This window comes from Notolepis coatsorum (genome assembly GCF_963971535.1).
Source record: "Notolepis coatsorum genome assembly, chromosome: 2".
Classification (NCBI taxonomy): domain Eukaryota; kingdom Metazoa; phylum Chordata; class Actinopteri; order Aulopiformes; family Paralepididae; genus Notolepis; species Notolepis coatsorum.
The window spans coordinates 231,504,824-231,532,789 of record NC_140166.1 but is presented as its reverse complement, the minus strand read 5'-3'; the positions used below and the strand labels follow the sequence as shown (position 1 = coordinate 231,532,789).

General features: G+C 41.8%; 1 protein-coding gene across 1 annotated transcript; it reads right to left on the bottom strand.

The window, feature by feature from the left end:
* Nucleotides 1–86: 86 nt before the first annotated feature.
* On the bottom strand, nucleotides 87–27,966 carry LOC311223875 (wee1-like protein kinase 1-A; the record flags this gene model as incomplete). Its single annotated transcript, XM_084308637.1, has 11 exons — nucleotides 87–243; nucleotides 353–498; nucleotides 3,259–3,365; nucleotides 4,525–4,588; nucleotides 8,219–8,304; nucleotides 8,396–8,482; nucleotides 8,792–9,060; nucleotides 10,874–11,046; nucleotides 11,444–11,510; nucleotides 11,936–12,147; nucleotides 27,532–27,966. 11 exons carry the CDS (start codon nucleotides 27,964–27,966, stop codon nucleotides 87–89), a joined length of 1,803 nt encoding a protein of 600 aa, XP_084164763.1.

Here is a 27,966-nt window from a genome sequence, read left to right as displayed (position 1 = left end):
GTGTTGAATCCACTGTCTTGTTGTGATCTCCAGCCTAGTCCCTTTACCCGAATATGGGGTTGAGTAGGGGGGTTGGAAGTATCGTCTCAGTAGATGGTCAGGCTGACCGATCGGTTCATCTTCTTGCCGATGAGCCGGCTGCCTCTGGGGTTTGACTGAAGCGTGGAGCGGGTCGGGACCCTGTCGGTGGACAGCACCTTCTCCTCAGCGGCAGCTTGGGCCATCTGGGCTTTCTTCAACTCCCTGCGGAAAAAAACACAACAAAGGATTAATTCCTCCATGTTGAAACAAATATGACTTCTGCCGTTTGTACATTTGATCAATTAGTTTGGATTTGCCCTCGTGTGCTTACTTTTGGAGCAGGGCGTTCTTGAACTTCTCTGCGTTGAGTTCCACTCGTAGTTGGTCGGCGCTCATGCTGGCGGCGGTGAGCAGCACGGGGTGTTGGATGAGTCCGGAGGTGGATGGCCGTCTGGCAGGGTCAGGGTGGATCATCAACTGCAGGTGGAAGGAAACAGAGGAGGAGGTTAGAACCAGAAAAGCAGGAGGATCTGGAACAGGGGATGTTTTAAAAACAGAGTCAAGGATAAGGGAGGAGGATGTGATTAAAAGATCACTACTGTTAGGCGTGATGTTGTGATGCGTGATTATTCCTGCGCAAAAGTGTAAATTATTGCTGTGTGGTGGTAGACCGGTTCTCATGATGTCCTTGTCTGGGAGGAACCCATTTCAAAATGACTGTTGGATCATTATTTCTACAAGCTTTTTTAGTGTTGTCAAGAGTGCCCAATAGTTACCAAGCTCTTGTTTTTTAACCCATGATAAATAATGAGCTCTACCTGTGGTTATTAAGAGCAGTGGAGCAGACAGGCGCGTGGGGGAAATTATGCTGACGTGAAGAACCAGGCTACACATTTTCATGGTGTTTCAGGCCTTAGTTTAATCTCTATAAACGGATATCTGCAAGAATGGAACATCTGTGGACTAAACGAGGACTGGAGTAACACTTGTTAGGTTGGAATACAGCTACCATAGCATCATCTAAAAGATAAAAAAAACAATGGTTTGGGTTTGTACGTATCCAAATTATGTCAACATGTTGCCTGCTTTGCATAACGTTCATAAATTATTGATACAGACTGACATGACAATGACAATGGTGGCTGGCTGTTGTGTAGGGCTGGGCGATATGACGATGTTATATAAATATCGGGTACAGTTCATTAACGATACACTTTTTAAACGTATCGTGGATCAGCGTATTTACATAGCAACGACCGAGGTCGACCTAGATATAGCAAGCATTGTCGTTCATATCTCAGCCCGTGCTGACTCAGTTGTGCCCATTCTGCAGTCCGTTAATAACGTTTTCAATCAGACAGATGTATGGAAAGGCTTTTATTATAACATCCGTTGCAGTAAAATCATTATGCCTCCAGTCGTTTAGTCTTCCTGCGGAGCTAAAAGCTAAACGTCGGCCGCGGCGAGCTACCGCTGCCATTGTTCTTATCATTGAGCTCTCCAATGGCGGAAGTAAAAAATGAATATGCGCTTGCCGATTGGTGCTAAGAACAGCAGGGCGGGTGCAAGCGATGTGACGTAATTGGCAGACGCGACTGTCAATCAAAATGATTCTGTTTGCCGACTGAATGAAAAACGTTATTAACAGATTGCAGCATGGGTACAATACAGTACAGCTCAATACAACAACAGTCAACAGTGGACTGGAGGATGCAGACCAGAGAAAGACTTTAGTCTCGTTTACATCAGGGTCCCCCATTTTCAATTCATCATATTTCATATCTAAATCATATAATATCTCATTGCTAAATATATGCAATATATAATCTAATAATCCAATAATCTAAATCTAATATATAATATAAAAATGCTAAATGCATGGGTATTTTATTTTGTCTTTAATGTTAGCTTGCAAACTCAAATACTGTCTTGGTAAGCCTCATAATGAATTGTTTGGGGAAAAAAAGAAAAACATTGTGATGCGTATCGTGTATCGCCGAAAGGTCAGAAAATATCGTGATATCATATTTAGGCCATATCGCCCAGCCCTACTGTTGTGCTACATGTTTGTGTACTGTGCCTTTGAAAGAAATGTAAAGAAGCAGTTGGCAATCGGACTGTAAACAATGGCCGGTGGACACTGATTGTTATTAAAGTACCGCACTAATTTACAGGTCAAACTGTGCTGTGACATGGTGGGTGCAGCGCTGTGCTGTGACATGGTGGGTGCAGCACTGTGCTGTTACATGGTGGGTGCAGCACTGTGCTGTGACATGGTGGGTGCAGCACTGTGCTGTGACATGGTGGGTGCAGCACTGTGCTGTGACATGGTGGGTGCAGCACTGTGCCGTGACATGGTGGGTGCAGCACTGTGCTGTGACACGGTGGGTGCAGCGCTGTGCTGTGACATGGTGGGTGCAGCACTGTGCTGTGACATGGTGGGTGCAGCACTGTGCTGTGACATGGTGGGTGCAGCACTGTGCTGTGACATGGTGGGTGCAGCACTGTGCCGTGACATGGTGGGTGCAGCACTGTGCTGTGACATGGTGGGTGCAGCGCTGTGCTGTGACATGGTGGGTGCAGCACTCGAGTGCCATGGTGGGTGCAGCACTGTGCTGTGACCTGGTGGGTGCAGCACTGTGCCGTGACATGGTGGGTGCAGCACTCGAGTGCCATGGTGGGTGCAGCACTGTGCTGTGACATGGTGGGTGCAGCGCTGTGCTGTGACACGGTGGGTGCAGCGCTGTGCTGTGACATGGTGGGTGCAGCGCTGTGCTGTGACCTGGTGGGTGCAGCACTGTGCTGTGACATGGTGGGTGCAGCACTGTGCTGTGACATGGTGGGTGCAGCGCTGTGCTGTGACATGGTGGGTGCAGCACTGTGCTGTGACATGGTGGGTGCAGCGCTGTGCTGTGACATGGTGGGTGCAGCGCTGTGCTGTGACATGGTGGGTGCAGCGCTGTGCTGTGACATGGTGGGTGCAGCACTGTGCTGTGACATGGTGGGTGCAGCGCTGTGCTGTGACATGGTGGGTGCAGCGCTGTGCTGTGACATGGTGGGTGCAGCGCTGTGCTGTGACATGGTGGGTGCAGCACTGTGCTGTGACATGGTGGGTGCAGCACTGTGCTGTGACATGGTGGGTGCAGCACTGTGCTGTGACATGGTGGGTGCAGCACTGTGCTGTGACATGGTGGGTGCAGCTCTACATTCTAGTTTCATGTTTTCAAAGCATCTCACCTTGAGAAGACGGAGGAACTCCGGAGAGAGCACTTGGGGGATGTGAGGCAGTTTCCCTCGACGGATCTCATGCCACTTGTCTCCGTTGGTGGGCAGAGATATGAAATCCGTTTTATTATTTTCCAAATTCCATTTTATTTTTTCCCAAATTCCATTTTTTCCATTTTAATATTTCAGAATTCTGTATTTTGCCTTTTATGCTCATTTTACCATCAGAAATAGTGTCTAATAAGTGGGAATGAATAAATGTCCACAATTGAATAAGATATAACAGTCCATTTAATGTTTTTAAGTGCTGCAACTCAGAAATACAGTTCAATTTTACACAATATTTTTCAATTAATATTGTGACAAAATAAAAATACATATTTCAAGTGTAAACAATACATACAGCTAGCTACTACTGACATTATCACAATGACAATGTCAGTAACCTAGCTATATCTATTATATTGTGATGAAATATAGTAATGCATAATTTAGGCACCCTTAGTTTAGTTTATTTCGTTTATAAAGGACAGTGTATAATGGCAATCGTTTGCATTAAACAAATGGATGGGTGCACTAGATTTAGCAAGAAGCTATCATTTCCATCTATAGTCCTATGTACTGTAACATTTCATAGCTATTTAATGCAAACGATTGTCATTATACACTGCCCTTTATAAACTAAATACACTTAAATAGCTATGTAACGTTATAGGACTATCTATGGAAATGATAGCTTCTAGAAGTTCTAGCTAAATCTGGTGCACCCATCCATTTGTTTAATGCAAACGACTGTCATTATACACTGCCCTTTATAATCTAAATAAACTTAAACAAATGGATGGGTGCACTAGATTTAGCTAGAAGCTAAACGTCCTAACGTTATAGCTATTTAATCACAATAGTGTCGCAAGTGTTTTTGCGGTTCCAGTCCACGGAACGTTGACAGAATTAGCAAAACACCTTATCACCGGAGGCATAAAAGTCATTAGGATACTGTTCTGCTCTGAATTGAGGGCTTATTGTGGAATTGTTTAGCTTCTTGATGTGAAGCAGCCAGACGCTTGAGCACTGCGGCTGTGTTGTGTGTAACACGCTGTAGAGTCCCCGTCTCCCCGGTCGCGTGTGCACCAAACGTTCCACCCAAAAACGAAATTTCAGTCCAGATTAGGCAAAATTCTGCAATATTCCACGTTTTGCAGTTGATTCCATTTTTATTGGTTAATTCCGCGATTCCGTGAACGCGGATTTCATATGGCTCTAGCAGAGGCTCTGTACCCGAGGCGCTGACAACAGTCAGTGCCAACGCGAAGATGTCCGCTTTACCCAGGTTACTGTAGTCCTGAGAGAAAGAGGGCAGAGATGTCCATGTTTAGTTATAAAGGATCCAACTAGTGAACATAGAAATACAATACAGTAAAATGCATACATATGAACTTTGGAAAAAAGAGTCCGCTAAATGACGAAATGTAACATACATAAAATATATACATATACAGTGACCCGGCACAGTTTAACGCGTCTTGTTAAGGAGCTCACGATTCTGCAGAAAACCCCCAAAATGTCACAATTCAGAAATAGGTTGAAATGGAGATATTGGCAATTTTGAGTGCTTTGAAATGCTCTCTATATGTCTACTTATTTGCAAAACTTAATATGACTTGTAGACGTGTTCATTATTGTTGGATTGTCCCGACAATATTATTTTCCATTTTTCCTCGCTGTGTGAAAAAACTACAGTTGCGTCTGAGGGGAGTGGCCACTGGCTAAGTACTTTCTGTCTCGGAGAGGAAAAGCAGACGCACCAAAATCCATTCGGAAACAACGGGCCCAGTACTTTATTGGCGGTGTGAAAATATGCAGAGAAACATTCATATCTTTTAATACCATTAATACAGTCTGTTAAATTGAAATCGGGAGACTATCTTCTCTCCGTCACAATTGAAATTGTATTTCTCTGTTGCACAAAAGCTGGCTGGCAGCCGCATTGAATAATCTACTCCAGTACGCGCTCCGAAAGGCTGTAACCGTGCGCATAACGGAGTACAGCGAGAAGGCTCTATAGCAGAGGTCCCCAACCATCAGGCCGCAGACTGGTACTTGGCGTGGATCATTTGGTACCGGGCCGCAAAGAAAGAATAAAGTTGTTTAAAAGTAAATGTATTTTATTCTTCCTGGTATTTTACTTCAAAAAAAATTGCCACTTCCGTGGCACATGCCTCACTCTCTTAAAAAAAAGTCTCCTGCCATAATGCTCCCCATCGCGTAATTCACTCACAGCTCGCGCTGTGGTTGTGGCAGAGACATGATTATAATCAGGTTTGTAATCGTCTCCCGAACACAGAGAACAGCGTACATACACTGAGCTATGGTAACACGCACCTACCCCATATAGATTGAAAAGTATCCGCCTGTACTTTGATATAATGTAACTTAACCCTATTGTCTGTGCCTGGTCACATATACACACACAGAAAAACCATCAACCTACGCAGGTACACAAATGAGAAGAGTAAAACAAAATAATAATAAGACAATGACAGACATATCAGTACAATTAAACAGAGTAAATACCAACAACCCATCCAGCCTGGCTCAACAGACCCACTTGGCCCAGAAAGAAAAGAGAAAAAAAGACACTTAACAGATATGAAGCAAGCAGACTATACAAATAAATAAATCAAAGAGTTTAAGGTTAGTAGAATAATAGTAACATATGGGCAGGGCTGTACGTAAACTTTTTTTGCACATAGCACTGGTGCTACAGAGGTTGATCGTTTTGTAGCACAGGCCAAAATCTTGTAGCACAAGTATAAAATGTGTTATATTTGTAACAGTCACAAATGTGCCTATTGTATTTGTGTTATTTAGTTGCAGTGCCATGTTTGGCTGTCATTATATGCTGACAAGTTGACGTCACACAGCCAGACACGTTACATGTAAGGAATTATGGGATTTGGTGTTGGGTGTATGGACTCTACTAGGGGTGGGAATCACCAGTTTCATCACGATACGATACGATATAGATTCTTTGGACAACAATACGATATTTGCTGATATATGCCACGATATGATACGATGCAGGTGCCTGCAATCGATATGAGATGATATCATAACATAAGCCCATTTAACACAATCAGTAACATTTAGATCAACTCAAAAAAGGCAACGGAAATATCATTTGACATTTTTATTTTTGACCTCTTCCAGACTTTTAAAAGGAAAAACAATCTATTGTTTTTAATACACATAGACCTCCTGTTCACTGTAAAGTGCCACGTTTTGATATATTGAGCTTTTAACTTTAAGTTAAATGTTTTGGAACTCTCAACACGCAACCGTTTTATGTTGCATGATCATGAATACATTTATTTTGTATTGTATTTTTTATGTTTAAATTTAAATAACATTATCTGTCCACCCTCAGTACATTTACTATCAATATAATATACTCGTCTGACTTCATGTGATCTTTCCAAACGCACACACACACACAGAGAAGGGAGAATGTCTGCCCCCTCCTACTCACTCTGCCCGTCTGCTGTTCTCTCTATATGGCTCTGAACAGCTTGTTGTTAGCTTATGCTAACGTAACGTTCATTTCGGACTTTATGACGCGAGGATTGCAAAGCATGTTATATGCATTTGACCCGTTGCCGAATAAAACAGCAGGGATTTGTTTTGGGTCGCGACAACACTATCCACTAGCTCCGTTTCAATGTCCGCGTTCCAAACGCTGCTGTCTGCTGCTGAGACGAGTCCTGCTGTGTTGTGAGCTGAGCCGAGCGGATATGAGTCACTGTACATTGAGCTCGCGGGGATATTGTTCGCTAGGGATTATGGGATTTGGTGTTTGATATATGGAGTCTTACGCAGAAGGGACATTGTATTTAATCGCACAAGACTACAAGTACCAAGTGGATAGCACAGCGCCGTGGCCCATTCAATTTACCGCGTCACTTTTTTTTTCTTTTTTCCGCCAGGCACGGGCCATCGCACCAGTGCTACTGAAGTCAATCCTTTCATCGCACAGACTGACGTCAGTGTCGCACGTGCATGTCGCACTGTACAGCCCTGTATGGGTATGTGCCAATCCTATTCTTTGGTGAGGTAATTCTTTGAAAGCGTTTGGAAAGTTATTGTAATATTTAGGGCTGACCTTCGAAGCTTTTTTTGGCAATCGAAGCTTCGGGGCCGAGCTTCGATTTTAATTCGAAGCTTCGAAGAAAAAAAATAATAATAATATATAATTTTTTTTTTGTATCTTATGTTGTGGGACTTGTACAGCACTTTGGTAAACGTTGTTGTTTTTAAATGTGCTCTATAAATAAAGTGGATTGGATTAATGAATTAAGTAGCCCCTTTCGTGACTGTGACGCAGCCAACAAGGTTTCACTCGGCTGCGCTGCCTGGGTGCAGTGGGGCTGCTCTCACAGCCAACGACATGACATAATTATGTTGCAACCTTCGTCTATCAAGCAAACAATTATATTATATTTAATTTATCATTTATAATTATATCAGACAATGCACCTACAAAAGCAGATGATACAATTAAATTAGCCAACTTGGTAACACATTAGTCATAGCAGCATAGGCATAGCCTTATTAATGTTTTGTGTGGCGTCGCCGTCATGTACAACGATACTTACGTTTTTTAGGCGATTTGACAAAGTTGTTGTAGAGTTGTGATATGCCATTTTCTTCTGGAGGCGAAAGATTTGAGGCAATTTTTTTTTTTTTTTTATGTTCGAAGCTTGTGCCATCGAACGAAGCTTCTAAGTATTTAAGACAGCCCTAGTAATATTATCCATAGAAATGATATATTTGGGCAGATAACTCCAGAGTGCTATTGACCTATACATGAAAATTTGTTTGACGTCATCACGTCAGGAATATTGTGGCCGCACCCCTGTAACCATGCATCTGCTGAGCCAGGCCGGGTTGGGTTGATAGCAAGATGGAGGCTTACCTCTTGTAGAACTTCATTGGCCAGAAACCTGCTGTCACCTTCCTCTACTTGTGGATTGTTTACTCTAGTCACATGGCCAAGGTCACCTAAGAGGAACAAATAAAAGTTTTGATCCAATTCTTGCTTGAAGTAGCAATGATGTTGACTGCAGCGGGCATGCATTTGAAAATGACGTACCTATTTTGTACACAACGCTGGTGGTCAAATTTCCATCATCCTCATCCTCCATGGTGGCGACGGTCTTGCGTGAAATGAAAATGTTGCCTAGGAGACAGGTGGCAAATAGATAAGTATTGTACAAAACAAAGACGTGGCAGATAACATTATCCATACAGAGTATAATACGGTGAATTATTTAAAGCAAATGCCACCGATTTTAATTATTAATATATGTTCTTCCCGTGGACCAGGAGGCCAGTTCAGTCAGTATTTGTGAACATGCACCACTCTCTCCCTAAAGCTAGAAATCAGACATTTCTTTGGAGAATCCTCCAAACCGGTGATGCCACTGGAATGTAAAAATGTGGGGCAACTCCATAGACATTGAATGGGGCTGCCGGTTCCTCGACTCACTTGGCTTGATGTCCATGTGCACCAGTGACGAGGAGTGGATGTACTTGAGGCCTCGGGTCACCTGCAACAGCAGGTCCTTCAGCTCCAGCTCCGTCAGGTAGCGGAGCCGCCGGTAGTTCTCGGCGATGACGTCGGAGAGCGTGCCGCCGTTGCAGTACTGGTTCTGGATGAGCATGTGGCCGTCCTCCGCCCAGGCCGAGTAGTAGCGCACCACGTGGGGGTGCTGGCCCAACACAGCGTGGGCATACACCTCTCGTAAGGCATTCTGTCTGTGATGGGAGGGGGTGGGGAAAACCGTTTTAATTAGGTCATGTCTCTGAGCAGCACTGAAATAAACATCACAAAAAAGGACCCCACAAATGATTCCCAGGACTCAACGTTCACCATCGGCCGATACAAAGTACGGATCCCTTGCTTTTACTGAACAGTGCCGATTAGACACAGGAATTAACCTCTTATGCCCGAGTGGTCCGGTACGAGATTGATAGCACACCATAAATCCATCAATACAGAACGTATTAATTAATGTTGTGTTTCTTTTTCAAATGTAGCCAAGCCGGTCAAAACGGCAGTCGAAATGTTTATTTTCAGCACTACGTTTGTTTACCAATGATTTGAAGTGTTTAGTGAAATATGAGTTTATAGAAATCGCAGCGCATCGAGTCGGAAAAAGCCACTTATTGACGCGAGGACTTGGTGCAGCCTAACTTGAGTGTAGTCTTTTGAGAGAAGAGACCCAGGGCTTAAAATAAAATACACCTGCAGCTAGGGCGGGGCGATATGGAAAAAAATCATATCGCGATAACGATATGATAATTTTATTTTATTTCTCGATATCGATAATTATCGAATTGTTATAAGTATAAAATTTTTTTTTTTTTTTTTTTTTTTTTTTTTTTTTAACAACAGATGTATATTTATTTTGCAGCAATTCTTTGTCATTGCCGCCATCTTTAGTGTTACATCCCCTCACACTCCAGTTCTCAGGCTGCAGCTGGTTTAAAAGCTAAAGTAAACCGGCTTCTCTGCTGGCTGTGGCTCCAGAGGAGTTGAACAGTTCTGGCTCTGCTAGTTTATTTTCGATCTTTTGGCGCTTTTTTGGTGGACAAACCACCGCACATGTGCACTGTGACTCGTGACTGGAGTCTAGTTCTGCTAGCACACATAGCCTACTGTGTACAGACGGTTTCAAAATGTATTTTAAATTAGAAAGCAAACAAAATAAATGGACAAGAGAAAAATAAATCTGAATTTGGTCAGTATTGTCATTTGGACAAGCAAAGCCATTACTTTAAGTTGCAGGCAAGAAAGACAAGTCTGTCCACTGGCTCTGGTTTTAAAACTGCCCTGTTGCAGGTAAAAAAAAAAAAAAAAAACGATTTTTTTATTTATTTTTTATTTCGATATTCGTTATCGTTATATCGCCCAGCCCTACCTGCAGCCCTCGTCAATCATCTGACTTTTATTTTTGGGATCATATCTCACGGGTGGAACAAACCTGAACGTTATTGCCATAAAATAGAACGGAGTTAGTTTCTCTACCTTTCTGTGAACGTCTAGCAAAAAAACGTGTTGCAATCTGATGAAAAATGGTGGAGCAATTTACATTGTAAAAAATTAACTGTACTTAAGAGTAGATTTCATTCACGGTTTTTGCTGCCCCGTCTGGTGGTACTAAATCCAGATTGAAATCTGCCATTGGAAATGCTGATTACCGCATCTCCGGCTGTTTTATTTTTTATAATAATAATAATTGTGTATAGCCTATTTTCTTCACGCCATGTGTTCAAAAGTTTCAACTCGCAGGTAACATTCTGATCGAACCCCAGAATGTGCTTTGCCGCTACGGAAAGTTTCCGCTTTGAATTCTGCTAAAAACATAGATCTTGTAGCGAAACCTGACCGAAGGGCATTCGGATGCCGTAAATGCTGCCGTTTTGATCTCGAAAGAAGACAGAGATGGTGCAAAACTCTGTGCAAAGCAAACTAGAGACATCTGCAGTGACTAGAAATAATGTTTAGCAAACATCTTCACACATCTACTGGGGAAAAAAGCATTACATAGGAAAAACCTTGACTTACTCATCTACCGATCCTGCCAAAGGCTTCTTTGATCGCTTGATGGCATAGATGCAGCCGTCTATCCTTTTCACACACTTGAACACAGCGCCAAACTCCCCACAGCCGATCTTCTCCAGCTCATGGAACTCTGACACGTATCTGGACACCATATTGCTTTCCATCATGGTGATTCTCTGAGAAGGTGAGAAACATTTTAGAAAGAAATTCAGAATACATTATTATGGGAAATAGAAAATAGTTCCTACATGAAATTGAAACTACATGGCGTGTGGATTATCTCAATTGTAACCAGGTTATGGTTTCTGTAAAGAGACATTGCTTCTGAGTTTTTGCCATTTTAAGCACCACAAACAGTGTGTCAATCAGCTCCATTGGAGTGACTGGCGACATCTCTACGGCAGATATCTCAAACTAGGCAAATCACACTAAAACTATCTGGACGGATAAATAGCACCCAGTATGAGGAAAAATATGTTTATTTTGGGGGGTGAAACGCCACCTTTAAGTGATGCAGATTTCACAGAGGAGTTTTCACCCATCAAAGACAAACAGGGAGGACAGAGCGGTTACCTTGGACGGTGGGAGGATTTCTTCCTCACCCTCGCCATCACTGGCCTCCATGTCCTCACCGCAGGAGCTGGAAAAGACAATAAACTGTTAGGAAACATTCTGCACACCAGAGGGCAGCACTGAGGGAGTTCACAACCACATGGCGGAATTCACTAATGACCATGAGGTCTTGGTTTCCAGCCAAAACCCCCTTTGCCTTAGTCATACTTAGTCAACGGATTTAACAAACCTGGTTACTACAACAATGGCTTTCAATCTGAGTCCATCAGCAAGATAAGAGACATGTACATGTGTTGAGGTGAGTGCCTGTGCTATAAGCAGTACGTTGTGTTGGGGGGAAATTCCATTCAGCATGGAAAAAAAGCATAAACTACTAATCGATCAACAGAATATGAATGGTTTAAGACCCAACCGACCAATTAATATAATAATAGACCCATGTCCTACTGATTACACCAAATTGTTAAAAACAAAATACTTGAAGTGACATACTCATTCCAGTGTGCCCTCTTCCTGTTGATCCTTTGCTGTGTGGCAGACTGGATGAGGATGTTGTCAGGGGTGAAGGGGTTGAAATTGACCAGAGGGGTTTGGCTTCTCTTGCAGTCACTGTCCACAGAGGCTTTCCCCGACGACGCTGCAGTCTTGAACAGGGCTACTCGTATGCTGGACGATCCCGGGCCCCTGGCTCTGGACAGTAAGCTCTGCAAAAGAATGACCATTACTCAAAATGGGTGGAAGACCATTTCAGAAATACTTGATCAAATTAAGCACTCATATGTACAAGTGAGACAATTGAAAACACACACAATGAGAGATTGCATTTTTGTGTGAGACAAATCTTCTGAATATCTAGATCTGGCTGAAAATGCTAAAATAATTATTTAATTGTCTAAGCTATTGTGATTCAGTATTCCCCAGTGATAAGTCTAAGACATGCCCAGACAAAAAACCCTCTCCAGTTCAATGAGTCATTTGGCTGGCTGGCTGCTCTGATTATGTAAGTGTACTGTACTGTTGTGTCAATGGTAGCTAGTTATGCAACAGACAATGACAATGGTACCTTTAAACATGAGGCGTTGGTTAAGCAACTGACAAGGTTACCTTTACATTTTAAAAGGGGATTGGCTTGCCATTGTATACATTTTAATTTATATATATATTACACATACAAATAGCAGTTTTAAGTGTCACCAAAAACGATATTCGGTCAAACATGTCAACAAATATGAAATCAATGATTTACCATGGCCGTGATCTTTTCTAGGGATGCCCCGATCGATCGGCCACCGATCGTTATCGGCCGATAATCAGTATAAATATGCGATCGGTGATCGATGATAATGCTTTATTTTCGCCGATCGTCAAAACAGATCTCACTCGCTGAGTTCTGTCTCAGACACCGGGAGCTGCACACAGTGCTGCGCGTCTGCTCCTCCTCCAGCCCTCCCGCACGCATGTAAACACGGGTCTAGTCTAGTCTAGTGGGACGGGACCTCCATGAGCTAACGTTAGCTACCGTTACAAAATGACCCAGTCAACTATTCACTTTTAGTTTAATACATGATGAGGCATTGTCTAACTGAACGGTATCTAGCCGGCTAGCTACTGATAGCTCCTGATATCAACAAATGCTCCAGCAATAGTCTAGTTATCTAGTACTAGTGTATGATACCTCTGTTAGCTCACGTTAGCTTAGCTCACTGTTCAAAACGAAATGTCCCATTCAACTAAATAGTTCACTGAGGCGTTGTCTTAACGTTATATTTCCGGCTAGCAGTAGCTACAGACAGCTCCTGATATCAATGTCTTATAACACTCATTCGATGCATATTCGAAGCCCGGCTTGCGTCGCAGTCACTAACGGGGATAGCTGAGGGAGTAGGGTATATCTGCATAGCCTAGGGTAAATCTGCAGAGCCGAATGTGATTTGATCAAAGCAGAGTATACTATACACACAGACAGTGGAGATAGCGAGCATTTTGACTTGTTGCGTGGTGGCGTTGTCTCGCAGATAATACAACTACAAGTCTAATTATATAATATATATATTTTATAAAAAAAAAAAAATTATATAATTTTTATTTTTTTTTATTAATCAAAAACGATCGGTATCGGATCGGTATCGGCCGATATGGCTCAAGACGATCGGTGATCGGTATCGGTGGCAAAAAACGTGATCGGGGCATCCCTAATCTTTTCTAAATAAAGGTTACCATTTATTCAAGTAAACAAAACATAATATTTAAAGATACAAATTATGCATTATGCTAAAAAGAAAACACTGAATGCCATCTTGGATTTGACCCCTCCCTCCATCAATGAGCCAGATGCCGCACAGGTACCGGAGCAAGATGGAGGCCTACCGGTACCACCAAGCCCCCCAGAACTGCCATCACACTGCCCAACACCAGAGCAGACGTTCACCCCCAAAGCAAGAAGAAAAAGGAGGATGCAGGATGTCCATAAATATAGATAGATGTTAATAAAAATAAATAAAATAAAAGTATAATTTTTTTAATATCCTCAAATAAAGTGATTCATCTGATTAAATTAGTCTTTTTTTCATTCAGTATTCAATATTGTCTGATTCAATATTAACATTCAGTATTCAAGTAGAACAGCTAGCTAGCCGTTGTGGACACTCACCTTAGGCATCTTGTTTGAGAAATGCAGGCTTCAATCTATGTTGTTTAGTCTTTCTGTTCAGTCCTGTTTCAAGATGCACAATGAGCTCTACTTCTTCTTATACTCCTTCTCCTTCTTCTTCTTGTGAACAATGAGATCTTCTTCTTCTTCTTCTTATTTGAATTTCCGGCAGTGTAGACGCATCGTGGCGTATTACTGCCCTCCACAATTCTTGCTTCGCCCACACTTGAGAAAGTTTACACTCCTCTTCTTCTTCTTCTCATCTTCAAAACACATTTATATCGTCTCTGTCTCCTTCTTCTTCTTCTTCTTATTTGAATTTCCGGCAGTGTAGACGCATCGTGGCGTATTACTGCCCTCCACAATTCTTGCTTCGCCCACACTTGAGAAAGTTTACACTCCTCTTCTTCTTCTTCTTCTCATCTTCAAAACACATTTCTATCGTCTCTGTCTCCTTCTTCTCTGCTCCTCTTGTCATACAATCACTCTTTTGGAGGGCCCCCCCCAAGAGGGGCACAATTGTTGAATATATACTGTATACAAATGTTCTAGAATGTTCTATTATGACATCATACTGTGACATCACTAATGTTCTAGAATGTCCTATTATGACATCATACTGTGACATCACAAATGTTCTAGAATGTTCTATTATGACATCATACTATGACACAAATGTTCTAGTATGTCCTATTATGACATCATACTGTGACATAACAAATGTTCTAGAATGTTCTATTATGACATCATACATGTGAGTGTATTTCCAGCTAAATTGAAATAATAAACAAATAAAGGGTCTCAATTAAATATGTGGTAGTAAAAAGATCCTGTGGGAGGATTTCAACAAGATAAATGCAACAACAGTGCAAAATATTTCACTATAATATTTCAAAGCTAAAAAAAAATATATATATATATATATAATAATTAAAAAAAAAATTATGCTGCCCCCTGTGCCTATGAAAATGCCCCTGTGTGCCTATGCAGGCACGCATGCCTAGGGTTGCCTACCCCTGGTCTATCCCATTCTCTGAATTGTTTTTGTGGTATTAATATAGGTAAAGACTGAAATAGGTATAATAACCTTGGTAATATGTTCATCTTAATGATTTAGATCCTTAAGCTGAAATCTAGGCGCATTACTGTCCATCTTTCTAGGTCTCTCTTGATTTTCTGATGAACACTTTCTCTGCCACTCTTATATCCATCAATGTTTGATCACTGCCAGCACTGTAGGTCTATGGAGATGTTTACCTTCTTTGCAAGGCTATAACTTTTTTAATTGTATTGCTAAATTGACATTACTATGGCCCATTCAACATCGATTATCTATCGTTCAGGATGTAGGAACGTTTTACTTTTTCATTCACACATTCATACGAAAATACCGTCTAGAGTATAAATATGTTTTTATCGTTTTCTGCAGTATTTCCTAGAACGTGAGATATAGACATAAATGCATATATTAGATTATCAAATGCCGTTTGATACCGATGCACGCTATATTAAAAATGTCAACTGTACATGGTCCTAAATGTTATGAATGATCATGCGCGGGTGAACGGAGGGGGGGGGGGGGGGCGTTTATAATTCCGTAATCGACGTTAAATGATTTATGTAGTATGGGTGATATATTGATCAGAGCAGTTTGTATCAATAATAATAATCACTTGCGCTGAAACTCACGGCATCCTCCTCTTAGCGTTGGGCGATGATACTGGAGCAAACATATCCCAGTTATGTGATGGGGATCGATGCGATCTATTTCCGGTTTGTATAATACGAATACACGCCCAAATCATGTCGATTATTGAGTTATGGCAAGGATCCATATCCACGGTGTGTGTATTGAGTCCCGCGATGATATACGAGTGGCCGGACGGAATAGGGAGACGCACCGGGATCACAAGAGATCCACTTCCGGTTGCAACTCGCTGATCGGCCACCAGGTGGCAGTATTGAAGCGTTGCAGAGTTGTGCTGGCTCACACAGTATCCGACAAGGCAATATGAATACCATGGCGAAAATATGAAATATGATCAGAATAACGTCGTACGCCGTGTTCTGGCAGAATTCGCATGAACTTGAAACCCGTCGTATGACGTTATTGGTGGGGAATGGGTTAATCTGTGTATAGTTTGCCTCGTATAATCCCTCCACCCCTCTTGTAATGTTCACCCCGAAGTACTTGATCCTGTCCATGTCTCATTTAATTTTGTATTTTTCTTTGATCTCTATCGTTGGCGTGTAGTTCAGTGCTAAAGTCTGTCTTCGTCACATTGAGTCTATACCCTGAGTAATATCCATATTCTAGGGCTGGGCGATATGACCAAAAACGTTATCGCGATAAAATTATAAAATTATTTTCATATAATTTGATATTGATAATTATCGTCGATATAATGTCCGTCAAGTTTAATTAACTTCTTATGCTGCTGCGAATGTCTCAAGTCGAGTTGATGTCGTCATCAGTCTGCGCACGTTAGCCGACAAGCGGAGTATCTCATGACAATAAATATGACACTAAAATACTCTCTTCCGCTTTGTTTGGTCCTCAAAATAGTTCGGTTTGTGTTCACACCTCTACAAATTAAACGGACTATTGATTTAAAGGGACCATGGTCCACTTAAAGTGGACCAAACAGGGTAGGTGTGAACGCGCCATTAAATCTGTCATAACCTGAGACTAAAGGGGCTTTAGTCCTGACTAAATTTAAACTGACCTTAACTGTTGACTCACTGGTGCTTGAAACAAAGTGGTTTAAGTCTAGAACTGTAGACGACTCTGGACTACACTGTGTTCTTAAACTATAAAATCCAGATACATACCATTATAAACCTCTTGATAGAAACTAAAGCTGAATAAAATCACATATCTTCTCTCCTTCCTCTGACACTCTTCTCCATCCAGATAGCTGTCCTGTCAGGCCTGGGAAGAAACCAAGAGGCTTGGATGGAAGAAAAGGTCTCTGCTGTGACCAGTGTGGAAAAAAACTTCAGTTCTAAGATGAATCTCAATAAACACCAAGACATTCACACAGGAAAAAAACCCTACTCCTGTGACCAGTGTGAGAAGAGCTTTAGTCGTCAGAGTAATCTAAAAACACACCAGAGAATTCACACAGGAGAGAAGCCCTACTCCTGTGACCAGTGTGGACAGAGCTTTACTCGTCAGGGTGATCTGAGAACACACCAGATAATTCACACAGGAGAGAAGCCCTACTCCTGTGATCAGTGTGAGAAGAGCTTTAGTCATCTGAGTAGTCTGAAAACACACCAGAAGATTCACACAGGAGAGAAGCCCTACTCCTGTGATCAGTGTGGGAAGAGCTTTAGTCATCTGAGTAGTCTGAAAACACACCAGATGATTCACACAGGAGAGAAGCCCTACTCCTGTGACCAGTGTGGGAAGAGCTTTCATCAATTGGCTCATCTAAAACAGCACCAGATGATTCACACAGGAGAGAAGCCCTACTCCTGTGATCAGTGTGAGAAGAGCTTTAGTCAACTGCAGAGTCTGAAAACACACCAGATGATTCACACAGGAGAGAAGCCCTACTCCTGTGATCAGTGTGGACAGAGCTTTACTCATCTGAGTAATCTGAAAACACACCAGAGAATTCACACAGGAGAGAAGCCCTACTCCTGTGACAGGTGTGAGAAGAGCTTTAGTCTTCAACATAGTCTGCAAAATCACCAGAGAATTCACACAGGATGGAAGCCCTACTTTTGTGACCAGTGTGAGAAGAGCTTTAATCAACTGTCTACTCTAAAAAATCACCAGAGAATCCACACAGGAGAGAAGCCACATCATTGTGGTTTGTGTGATAAGAGATTCAGTAGATTAGCATGTTTCAGAAAACATGAGAAAAATCACTTGGGAGAGAAGATTCCGGGAAATGTCAAACCTGTCAATTCACCTGCAAATTCTTAGAGGAGACAGCTGTAGCCAGTGTTAGAAGAGGTCCACTCATAATGAATGTGTGGCCCAGTGTTAAACGATTCAGTACCTCATTACAGCGATCAGTCCATCAACAATCATAAGGATTATAGTGGTAGTAATATTTGACCGTTGTTTTGAAATGAAAAACTACTACCAAGAGCGTTTGACCTGCACAGAAGCCTCTGAGAGAGAAGCGGTACTAGCATAGACACAGTTTTCATTGACAACAACAGTTGTGTTTCTGTCGCTCTGAGGAGTGAGACAGACGGTGTGGATGTTCCTGAGGAGTGAGACAGACGGTGTGGATGTTCCTGAGGAGTGAGACAGACGGTGTGGATGTTCCTGAGGAGTGAGACAGACGGTGTGGATGTTCCTGAGGAGTGAGACAGACGGTGTGGATGTTCCTGAGGAGTGAGACAGACGGTGTGGATGTTCCTGAGGAGTGAGACAGACGGTGTGGATGTTCCTGAGGAGTGAGACAGACGGTGTGGATGTTCCTGAGGAGTGAGACAGACGGTGTGGATGTTCCTGAGGAGTGAGACAGACAGTGTGGATGTTCCTGAGGAGTGAGACAGACGGTGTGGATGTTCCTGAGGAGTGAGACAGACGGTGTGGATGTTCCTGAGGAGTGAGACAGACGGTGTGGATGTTCCTGGGACAATGTGTCATTGGTATGAGAGTGAACACACATTGTTCTAGTGTTTTACATACTGGGATCATAGGAACTTTCTGACCTCACTATGGGCTGACCAGCCAAGAGCCAAGGTATGGACTTATATATTTGTATGTGGACACTAGTGATGTATTGAACTAATGTCACAACGTATTGTCAACATTCCTAGTAGTAGTTTTTTTTGTTTGTTTGTAGTAGGACATGTTTTTTTTGGGTTTTTTTTGTTTGTTTTTTTATACTTTCACAAGAAGTGTTTATTTTAGTGTTCTATGTATTGTCTTTTTCTAGATGGTTTTTCTACCATCTAACTGCTTGTGGGTTTATGGGAATTGCAGAGCAACCTGTTGCACAAGTAACTAACTATTTTGTCATTATTGTGTGTATATTGACGAGTAATTGCTGTACAATTGATGCAACTTATCAAAAGTTATAGGGTTGGAATCAATTCACTTTAAATTAAATCAATTAAAATCGAAAAATTTACTTTCTGGTGATGGGACATCTATTCACATGTACTTGTCATTAGGTTGGATAGTAAAAACGTTTCATGACAGAACTTACAAATATTTAAAATAAAATCTACATCTTGGATTAAAAAGTGAATTGATCCCAACTTTGAAGAATTCTCATTAGAATGTATGATATGCTAATAATATGGATGAATTGTAACCGTCAAGATAAGTGGGAAGGTGTGAATTGATGTCTTAGAAGTAACTGTAACTCAGAAGTATGACAATTAAATATTACATTTTAACCTACTTTGTATGAAAGGCTTCATCTTCTGAGTGCAACAATGATATTTTTTGAAAAGCCTCTGCTATTTACTGGAAACGCCTTCAAACAATATCTGAAATAATAAAGAAATAAAATACCTATCTTGCTAATATGTCTATGTACGATGCACTCAGAGTGTAACACTGGAGCTTGATATTATTTGATGAACGACGCCACGGACCCTTGGCTGCCACAGATGTACCTCCTGGTGACATGCTGCTCACAATCTAAGTCGCTTTGGATAAAAGCCTCTGCTAAATTACTAAACTGTAAAATGTGAGAATTCAAAACTTCATTGTCATTGTTTATTTATCCTGATGAGTCACTGAGAAATATCAATATTTAATTTTTTTAAAGAAGCCTTTACAAGGTCAAACATGTACATTCAGTTTATAAGATTGCTCCAGGTACAAAGTCAAGACCAAGTACATGAAGCAAAAGTAGAATCTAAAATCGGGTACATTTGAGGAAAATAGTGTTAAAACGGTTCAACCTTGAATTCTGGTCAGAAGGGTCGTCTTCGAGTGAGAAAATACATTGAACCAACATTTAATATCAGCCACCGTTTAGAAAAAGGTTATTGAACAGTATAAGGATTACGGCATGTTTTCAGAACTGAAATGTTGAGATATTTTATTGGAAATATATAAAGTATCAAAAGGTAGAACCCCCCCCCCCCAGACTTTTTTAAACAAACACAGTTAAACAATTAAATAAAAATATAACAGACAAACAAAGATAAACCCACCCATCCTCAGAGAGATGCTTTAGGTTGATTATTTACCAATGATTCCAGGATTCTTGCAGACAGGACAGTTTGGTCCAGTTATTTAGGTCACATCTATCTCCACCTTTATGTAATGGAGATACATGAGCTGTATATATATATTTATAAAATGACTTCATGAACCTTTACTCTGAAACTAGAGATATGGGGCATTGAGAGGTGGATCTGTGTACATTGATGATAAAGAGGGTTTTCTGAGATGTTTTCACAAGTCAAATCTGGGACCAATTTTTGCAGGATGTCCAGATTGGTTTTTATTATATTGTTTTGTCAATTTGAAGAAGTAATTAAAAAACGTTAATGATGCTAGAGTGGTCTGGGACCCCCATGCCAAGCCTGAAGGCCTTCCAGGGGGACACCTAAACATACACAGTATCACCCCTAAAAGTGAACAGATTAAACAACTACTCTTAGAATCAAACTTGGATTCTTTATTTGTCTCTGAAACCTGGCTTCATGATAATTCCCCAGCTGCTGCTCTGACTGTACCTGGCTATAATATAATTAGAGCGACCTGAAGGGAGATGGGGAGGTGTGATGTTTTATGTTAAAGATAACACCCACTGTACCCAGATCCACTTTTCAGATAAGGAATTAGAGTCTCCCCAAATGTGCTTTACCCTCCTAGGGCTGTACCCACCACCAGACTCCAGAGCTATATATTCTGACCAGCTGAACACCATACTTAGAGAGTGCAACTTTAATAAAGGAAGTACTTTTGATGGGAGGTTTCAACATAAACTGGGAATATTAACATGGTAGAAAAGCCCTCAAACAGCTTACAACTAAATTAGATTTTGTTCAGGTGATTAAAGGGCCAACTAGGATACGACCCAAATCGACCTAGTGTTTAGTAACACGCCAGAGAGGATTACTAAATCATTACATTTAGTCACTGGCCTATCTGACCTTAACGCTTGTATCTAGAAAACTGTCTAAGAATGGATTTAATCTGACTACCACCAAAAAGCAGACCTACCTCAGAATCCCTAAGGCTGACCAAGGTCACTTTGAAGCAGCAATACATGGAATTGACTGGAGTGATAATGATCAGGGACTGATGTAGAAACTGACAGTCACCTGTTCCTCTGCACTATCAGATCTACAATGGACAGCTTCTAGGCCGTGAGCCAGTAGGGTCGGTCGTTACCATCTTGGGGGACTAACTTTCATAGTGATCTTTGGAAGCTATACTGCTAGAAAATATGTGATAGCAATGCAGCAGTTGCCTCCAAATGTGTGCTATCACATCTTTTATAACACTACCAAGCATATTTTTCAGGTCTCCTGTCCAAAATTACATGCCCCAAATGAATCATGATAGTTCCTGAACCATAAGACCTATATGCATGTTTCTGGTCTCCTTTGATACATAATCTTAATTTAAAAGGCAATATGACCATTATAACCAATATCCCATGGATAATAATGCAACTGAATGTGTTCTCCTACTCCTTGACTACAAATGTAACTAAATGTGATGACAATACATTAAAAATACAACATTTATTTAAGCATTACATCACGCGCAGGAGTGGTTTGTGACCAATAAACCATGCCTAGGGGTGGTCGTTAGACCCCCCTAGGCATGGTTTATTGGTCACAAATCACGACTGCAAGTGATGTAAAGCTTTTATACAACTGCTAGATTCATCCAACCTTATTTCTATACAATAAACACACATTAATCGAAGATTTATTGAAAAAACCATCCGCCAGAAAAAGTAGTTCCCACAACTACAAAAAAGACAAGTTGCCTCCATGTGGAAGCAGCTTGAAGTGCATCCAACCAAACTAACACATCCAACTGTGTATTATTGGAATGATTGAGAGAAGTTGCCTCGTGTGGAAGCAGCTTGAAGTGCATCCAACCAACTAACACATCCAACTGTGTATTATTGGAATGATTGATTGAACATTTTATTACCAGATGCAGAATGGGTACAATACAGTACGGCTCATTATACAACGGCATGCAAATTTCTCTATTCTGATTGGCTGAAACAGTCCATTTACACGTATGTATCCTTCATAATCCACGCTCCTGGTCCCAGGACCCGCCCACCACCGAATCACATCACTCCGCCGGATCACTCCGTCGGAAAAAACAAGATGGCGGACAATAATCTTTAACAAATGGATATGTTGATAGCGTCATAACGACTAAATATAAAGCGATTCTGTCAAGGGGAACGTGTTAGTATTTTAAACAATGTTGGATGATGTAATTGATGGGTCTTGACTCAATCTAGAACAAAAGAAAAATCGCGGATTGATTGATAGATTAATTGATTGATTTAAATTTCTTCCTTCCTACTTTCCGACTGCAGCGTTCTCTCTCACACTGTCCGACGCTGGCGGATTGATTGATAGATTAATTGATTGATTTAAATTTCTTCCTTCCTACTTTCTTGCAGCGTTCTCTCTCACACTGTCCGACGCTGGCGTACCCACAAACACACACACACACATACACACACACACACACACACACACACACACACACACACACATACACACACGCACACACACACTGTGACACACACACACACACACACGCACACACACACACACACACTCCTGTCTGCAACAGCGGGGGAGTCAGACTGAGAGAGAAGCAGCGCTGTTTTAAGTGAGCATGGTCTATTGAATTGATTGATTGATTGATTGCTAATTTTATTACTGTACCCCTGGTTTCCAACTGGTTAAGTTTAGGCTAAAAGAAATAAATAAAAAAATAGGGCGAAGAAAACGTTTTTTTCCTATAGGGCAAAGAAAACGTTTTAATAAATTTTCAATCAATCATTCCAATAATACACAGTTGGATGTGTTAGTTGGTTGGATGCACTTCAAGCTGCTTCCACATGAGGCAACTTCTCTCAATCATTCCAATAATACACAGTTGGATGTGTTAGTTTGGTTGGATGCACTTCAAGCTGCTTCCACATGGAGTTGTGGGAACTACTTTTTCTGGCGGATGGTTTTTTCAATAAATCTTCGATTAATGTGTGTTTATTGTATAGAAATAAGGTTGGATGAATCTGGCAGTTGTATAAAAGCTTTACACCACGTGCAGTCGTGATTTGTGACCAATAAACCATGCCTAGGGGGGTCTAACGACCCTCGGCTGCGCCTCGGGCCTAACAACCACCCCTAGGCATGGTTTATTGGTCACAAACCACTCCTGCGTGTGATGTAATGCTTAAATACACACAATTGTTAAGGGAATGCAGACCTACTTTCCATAGAACTTCATTCTTAGATGCTTCTATATAAAGTAGGTAAAACAAATTAAAAAGTCTTCTTTGCCCTATAGGAAAAAAACGTTTTCTTCGCCCTATTCTTTTATTTATTTTTATGTAGAGGGCCTAAACTTAACCAGTTGGAAACCAAGCGTACAGTAATAAAATTAGCAATCAATCAATCAATCAACTAAATAGGCCATGCTCACTTAGAACAGCGCAGCACCCAGCTCTCTGACTATCCCCCGCGTTGCAGGCAGAGTGTGTGTGTGTGTGCGTGCGTGTGCGTGCGTGTGTGTGTGTATGTGTGTGGGGGGGGGTGTGTGGCGGTGGGTGGAGACTAGAGCGAGCGCTGACAGTCGAAAGGAAAAAGAAATTGAAAAAAAAATCGCAAATTAATCCATCAATCAATCCGCGATTTTTCTTTTGTTACAGAATGATTCAAGACCCATCAATTACATCATCCAACATTGTTTAAACGACTAAGACATTCGCTGTGACAGAATCGCTTGATATTTAGTCGTTTAGTCGCATCAACATATCCATTTGTAAAGATTATTGGCCACCTTCTTGTGATCCGGCGGAGTGATGTGATGTGGGTCGGTTGTGGGCGGGTCCTGGGCCAGCAGCGTGGATTGTTGCCAATAAAGACGTGTAAAATGACTGTTTCAGCCAATCAGAATCGAGAAATTTGCATGCCGTTGTATAAGATACTGTTTAAAAGGGTATACTCAGATGATGTAAATGTTTTGGCCATGGTTACTGTTTTACATGTTGACTGCAATTTTATTCCAAAACACAATTTCTTTCAATACAGCCATGTTACAAAAACATAAATCTCCCCAAAACATTGAAATAGTAATAAAAAACAATGAATATTGATCAATATGCAGCATATTCAACATTCATATTATGGGCACAAACATATCAATGTTTTCAGCTCAGTTAGACCTATACAATGATTTATTGGTTTTCAGAAAAATATTTGTTTATTTTGGAAAACTCAATACAAAACCCAGGGCACATATAATCACATCACAGATTTCTTTCAGGAATTCAAATAACTAATTACTTTAAGTTCTGTCAGTACAGACACTTCTCAGTCTCTATCCGTGTTGGCGGCGCTCTCCAATTGTCTGAGAGCCGAGACTAGTACAGACGTAAAAAACAACAACATATATAATACCTACCATACTTTGTTTTACAAATGTTAATAACCTAATAATCACAATAATCGTCCATGTCTTCCACGTCTTCATGAGAACGTTCCACACTCTCTGAGGTGGATGCCTGGTTCTCACAGTCTGCCAGTCTACACACGTCACCTGAGGCCATTTGCAACACATACATCTTGGGAGTGAAATAGTTGTTGGACGCAGTTACAGGCCAGTAGATCCAGGATGGCATCGGGTGCTGGCTGGCCTTCCATCCAGTCCACCACCAACTGTTCAGCTCCCTCTTCTCTCTCCATCTTCCAGCCTCTGCCAACAGGGCTTGGCACTTGTGGGTCCCTCTCCAAACATCTTCTCTATGTACCAGCCTGGTAGTTGGTCAAGTCAAGTCGGCCCGTGGGCCTCTAGTGACGAGGGGCCTAAAAAAAAAAAAAAAATTATTTTTAAAAATATTTTTATTTTAATTCTTTTTGGAGGCCCCTTGTCACTAGAGGCACCAACAATTTTTATTTATTTTTTTAACTTTAATTTAAAAAGAATTTTGGAGGCCCCTCGGCCTGTACGTTAATGCCAAGCAAGCAGTGCAAAAATGCTTCCGCATTCGTCACCGCACGCTAGTGCGGTAAAGCGCCCTTCTTTTCAGACAAATGCTACCGTGCGTGCACCGGCGGCGGCGTGCTCGCTCAGGTGCGTGCGTGCGCCGGCGTGCTCGCGCGAGGTGCCCGCGCATGCGACACGAGCGGAGCTCAATATATATAAGTCACCGCCCCTTATTCAGTATCCAACAAATAGCTCAATTGGCTAGGACACATGGCTGTGGATCCTATGGCTTGTTTGCTGGCGAGTTCGAATCCCATCGAAAATATTTTTTAACGTGATTTTTTTTTAACGTGTATTCTTTCGCCGATTAAGGTTAGGCATTGTTTCGGAGTTGGTTAAGGTTAGAACGGTTAAGTTTAGGCGCTGTTAAGGAGCTGGTTAAGGTTAGAGTTTGTCAAAGAGAATGGCAATATAATTTCTATGGTTAAGGTTAAGGTTAGGCATTGTTTCGGAGTTGGTTAAGGTTAGAACGGTTAAGTTTAGGCGCTGTTAAGGAGTTGGTTAAGGTTAGAGTTTGTCAAAGAGAATGGCAATAGACAGCCTATTTCCGCGAAAATGAAAGGCGCATTACTGCATGCCACTACGGTAAATTTTTGCACTGCTTGCTTGGCATAAAGCTGGGCCTCGTCACAAGAGGCCCCAAATAATTTTATATTTTTTCTTATTTTGGAGATCGATGTCATACTGTGACACTGAAATGAAAACATATTTCATCAACTAAAATATTTAGTCAACAAAAATATTTCATCAACTAAAATATACAGTACGTCACACCCTGCCGTCTGCAAGTGGCTAATCTTGAGTATTTTTTCTCCTCTTCATAAGAGTTTGAGGTTTTCCGTTTGAGGTAAAAACAGCAATAAAAAGTCAAAACTTGCATCTCCACATCCCAGCCTGAATACTTTTACCAACGGATTTCCAGTTTCGCGTTCTGCGCTCTGATTGGCCACTGACGTTTCTGGTAGCGCCAATCGTGTGACGCCTCTTTCTTTCACCAGTTAAGCTTAGGCACTCTTTCGAAGTTGGTTAAGGTTAGAGTTTGTCTTAGAGCAGGGCGATAGAACACCCGCCCTGATTCCATACTCTAACCTTAACCAACTTCGAAAGAGTCACCTAAGAAACGTCAGTGGCCAATCAGATCGCAGAACCCGAACGCGGAACTGGAAATCCGTTGGTAAAAGAATAGACACAGCCCCGACACGAATAAGGCAGATTGGGATCATTATTCATGACAGACAGCAGAGACCCGCCGGTGCTGATAGCGGATATCATCGAGCTCCCCCTAGTGACTAGAGTTATTTCTAAACCTTGCTGCATTTCTGGCAGATGCTCTCTGATTGGCACTGACTGACGCTCTCTGATTGGCCACTGACATGTTTGCCCAATCGCGTGACGAGCTGTGTCTTTGCCCATTTCCGCGTCGAACAGCCTGCAAACTACCTGGCGTTCTATCGCCATGCTCTAAGACAAACTCTAACCTTAACCAACTTCGAAAGAGTGCCTAAGCTTAACCAGTGTAGAAACAGGCGTCGGCCAATCAGAGAGCGTCTTGCCAGAAATGCGGCTAGGTTTAGAAATAACGCGACTAGGGGCCTCCACTACACACTAGTAAAAAAAATATATATATATATGGAAAAAAAATGTGGGGGGGCCTCCACAAGAATCTGGCCCAGGGGCCTCTGAAGTCTTAATCTGGCCTTGGCAATAATACAATAATAAGAATAAGACATAACAGGTATGAAGAAACACACTCCTCAATGTCAGTTTCAGTATTTAATATCTGACAAAGATGAAGACACCCTGAAACAGACCAAGACAGCAACCTCAGCTGACAACGTATAACATGAATACATAATAACACTATGGTAATACATAAATATATATATATATATATATATATATATATATATATATATATATATATATATATATATATATATATATATATATATATATATATATATATATATATATATATATATATATATATATAATGCATATAATATGTATGAACAGTAATGGTGCATTAAGCATCTCACGTGAATGAGTGAACAAACGTCTCTACAGGAGGCGAAGTGAAGGAATGTCCGTCAAAACTAAGATGGCCGCTCAGCAATAACAGCGCAGAGCAAGGCATGTCCGGTTGGATGCTGGTAAGACGCTGCCCTCTAGTGGCCGGCGATAAACTCTTCATCCCGCCCAGACCGGAAAGCTAAAGGTCGGAATAGATTAACGGTATAAAACCTGTATCCAGCTGCCGGACTCAGGGTCTTCACGCGGCCCGGCCGAGTAGGGAGCGTCGGTGGCGACTGTGAAGGAAGGAGAGGCCGCCTCATCAGCAGGCACCGTAGGGAAGGCGCCCATAGCCGAGTCGCAGGGATCGCTTGAGAGCTCCTCCGGTACGCCGAAGGTGGCGAAGAACGAACGGAGGTGGTGGACCAGGCCCGCTGAGCCTGCCAGGGCAGTACCCGCCGTAGAGCTCAGGACCTCTACCCAGCCCGAGAGCCGGTCCCCGACAACTAGGTAGTGGCGGCCCCCATAGTCGAAGAAGTCCGCAAACACCGCCTCGAACGGAGTGGATGGGGGTGAGGATGGCAGGGGGGGTGTAGCCGCCTGTGACGGAGCATTGCGGTTGCAGTCTGCACACCCGTCCCTGGTGGCTTGAATGTCCCCTGACAT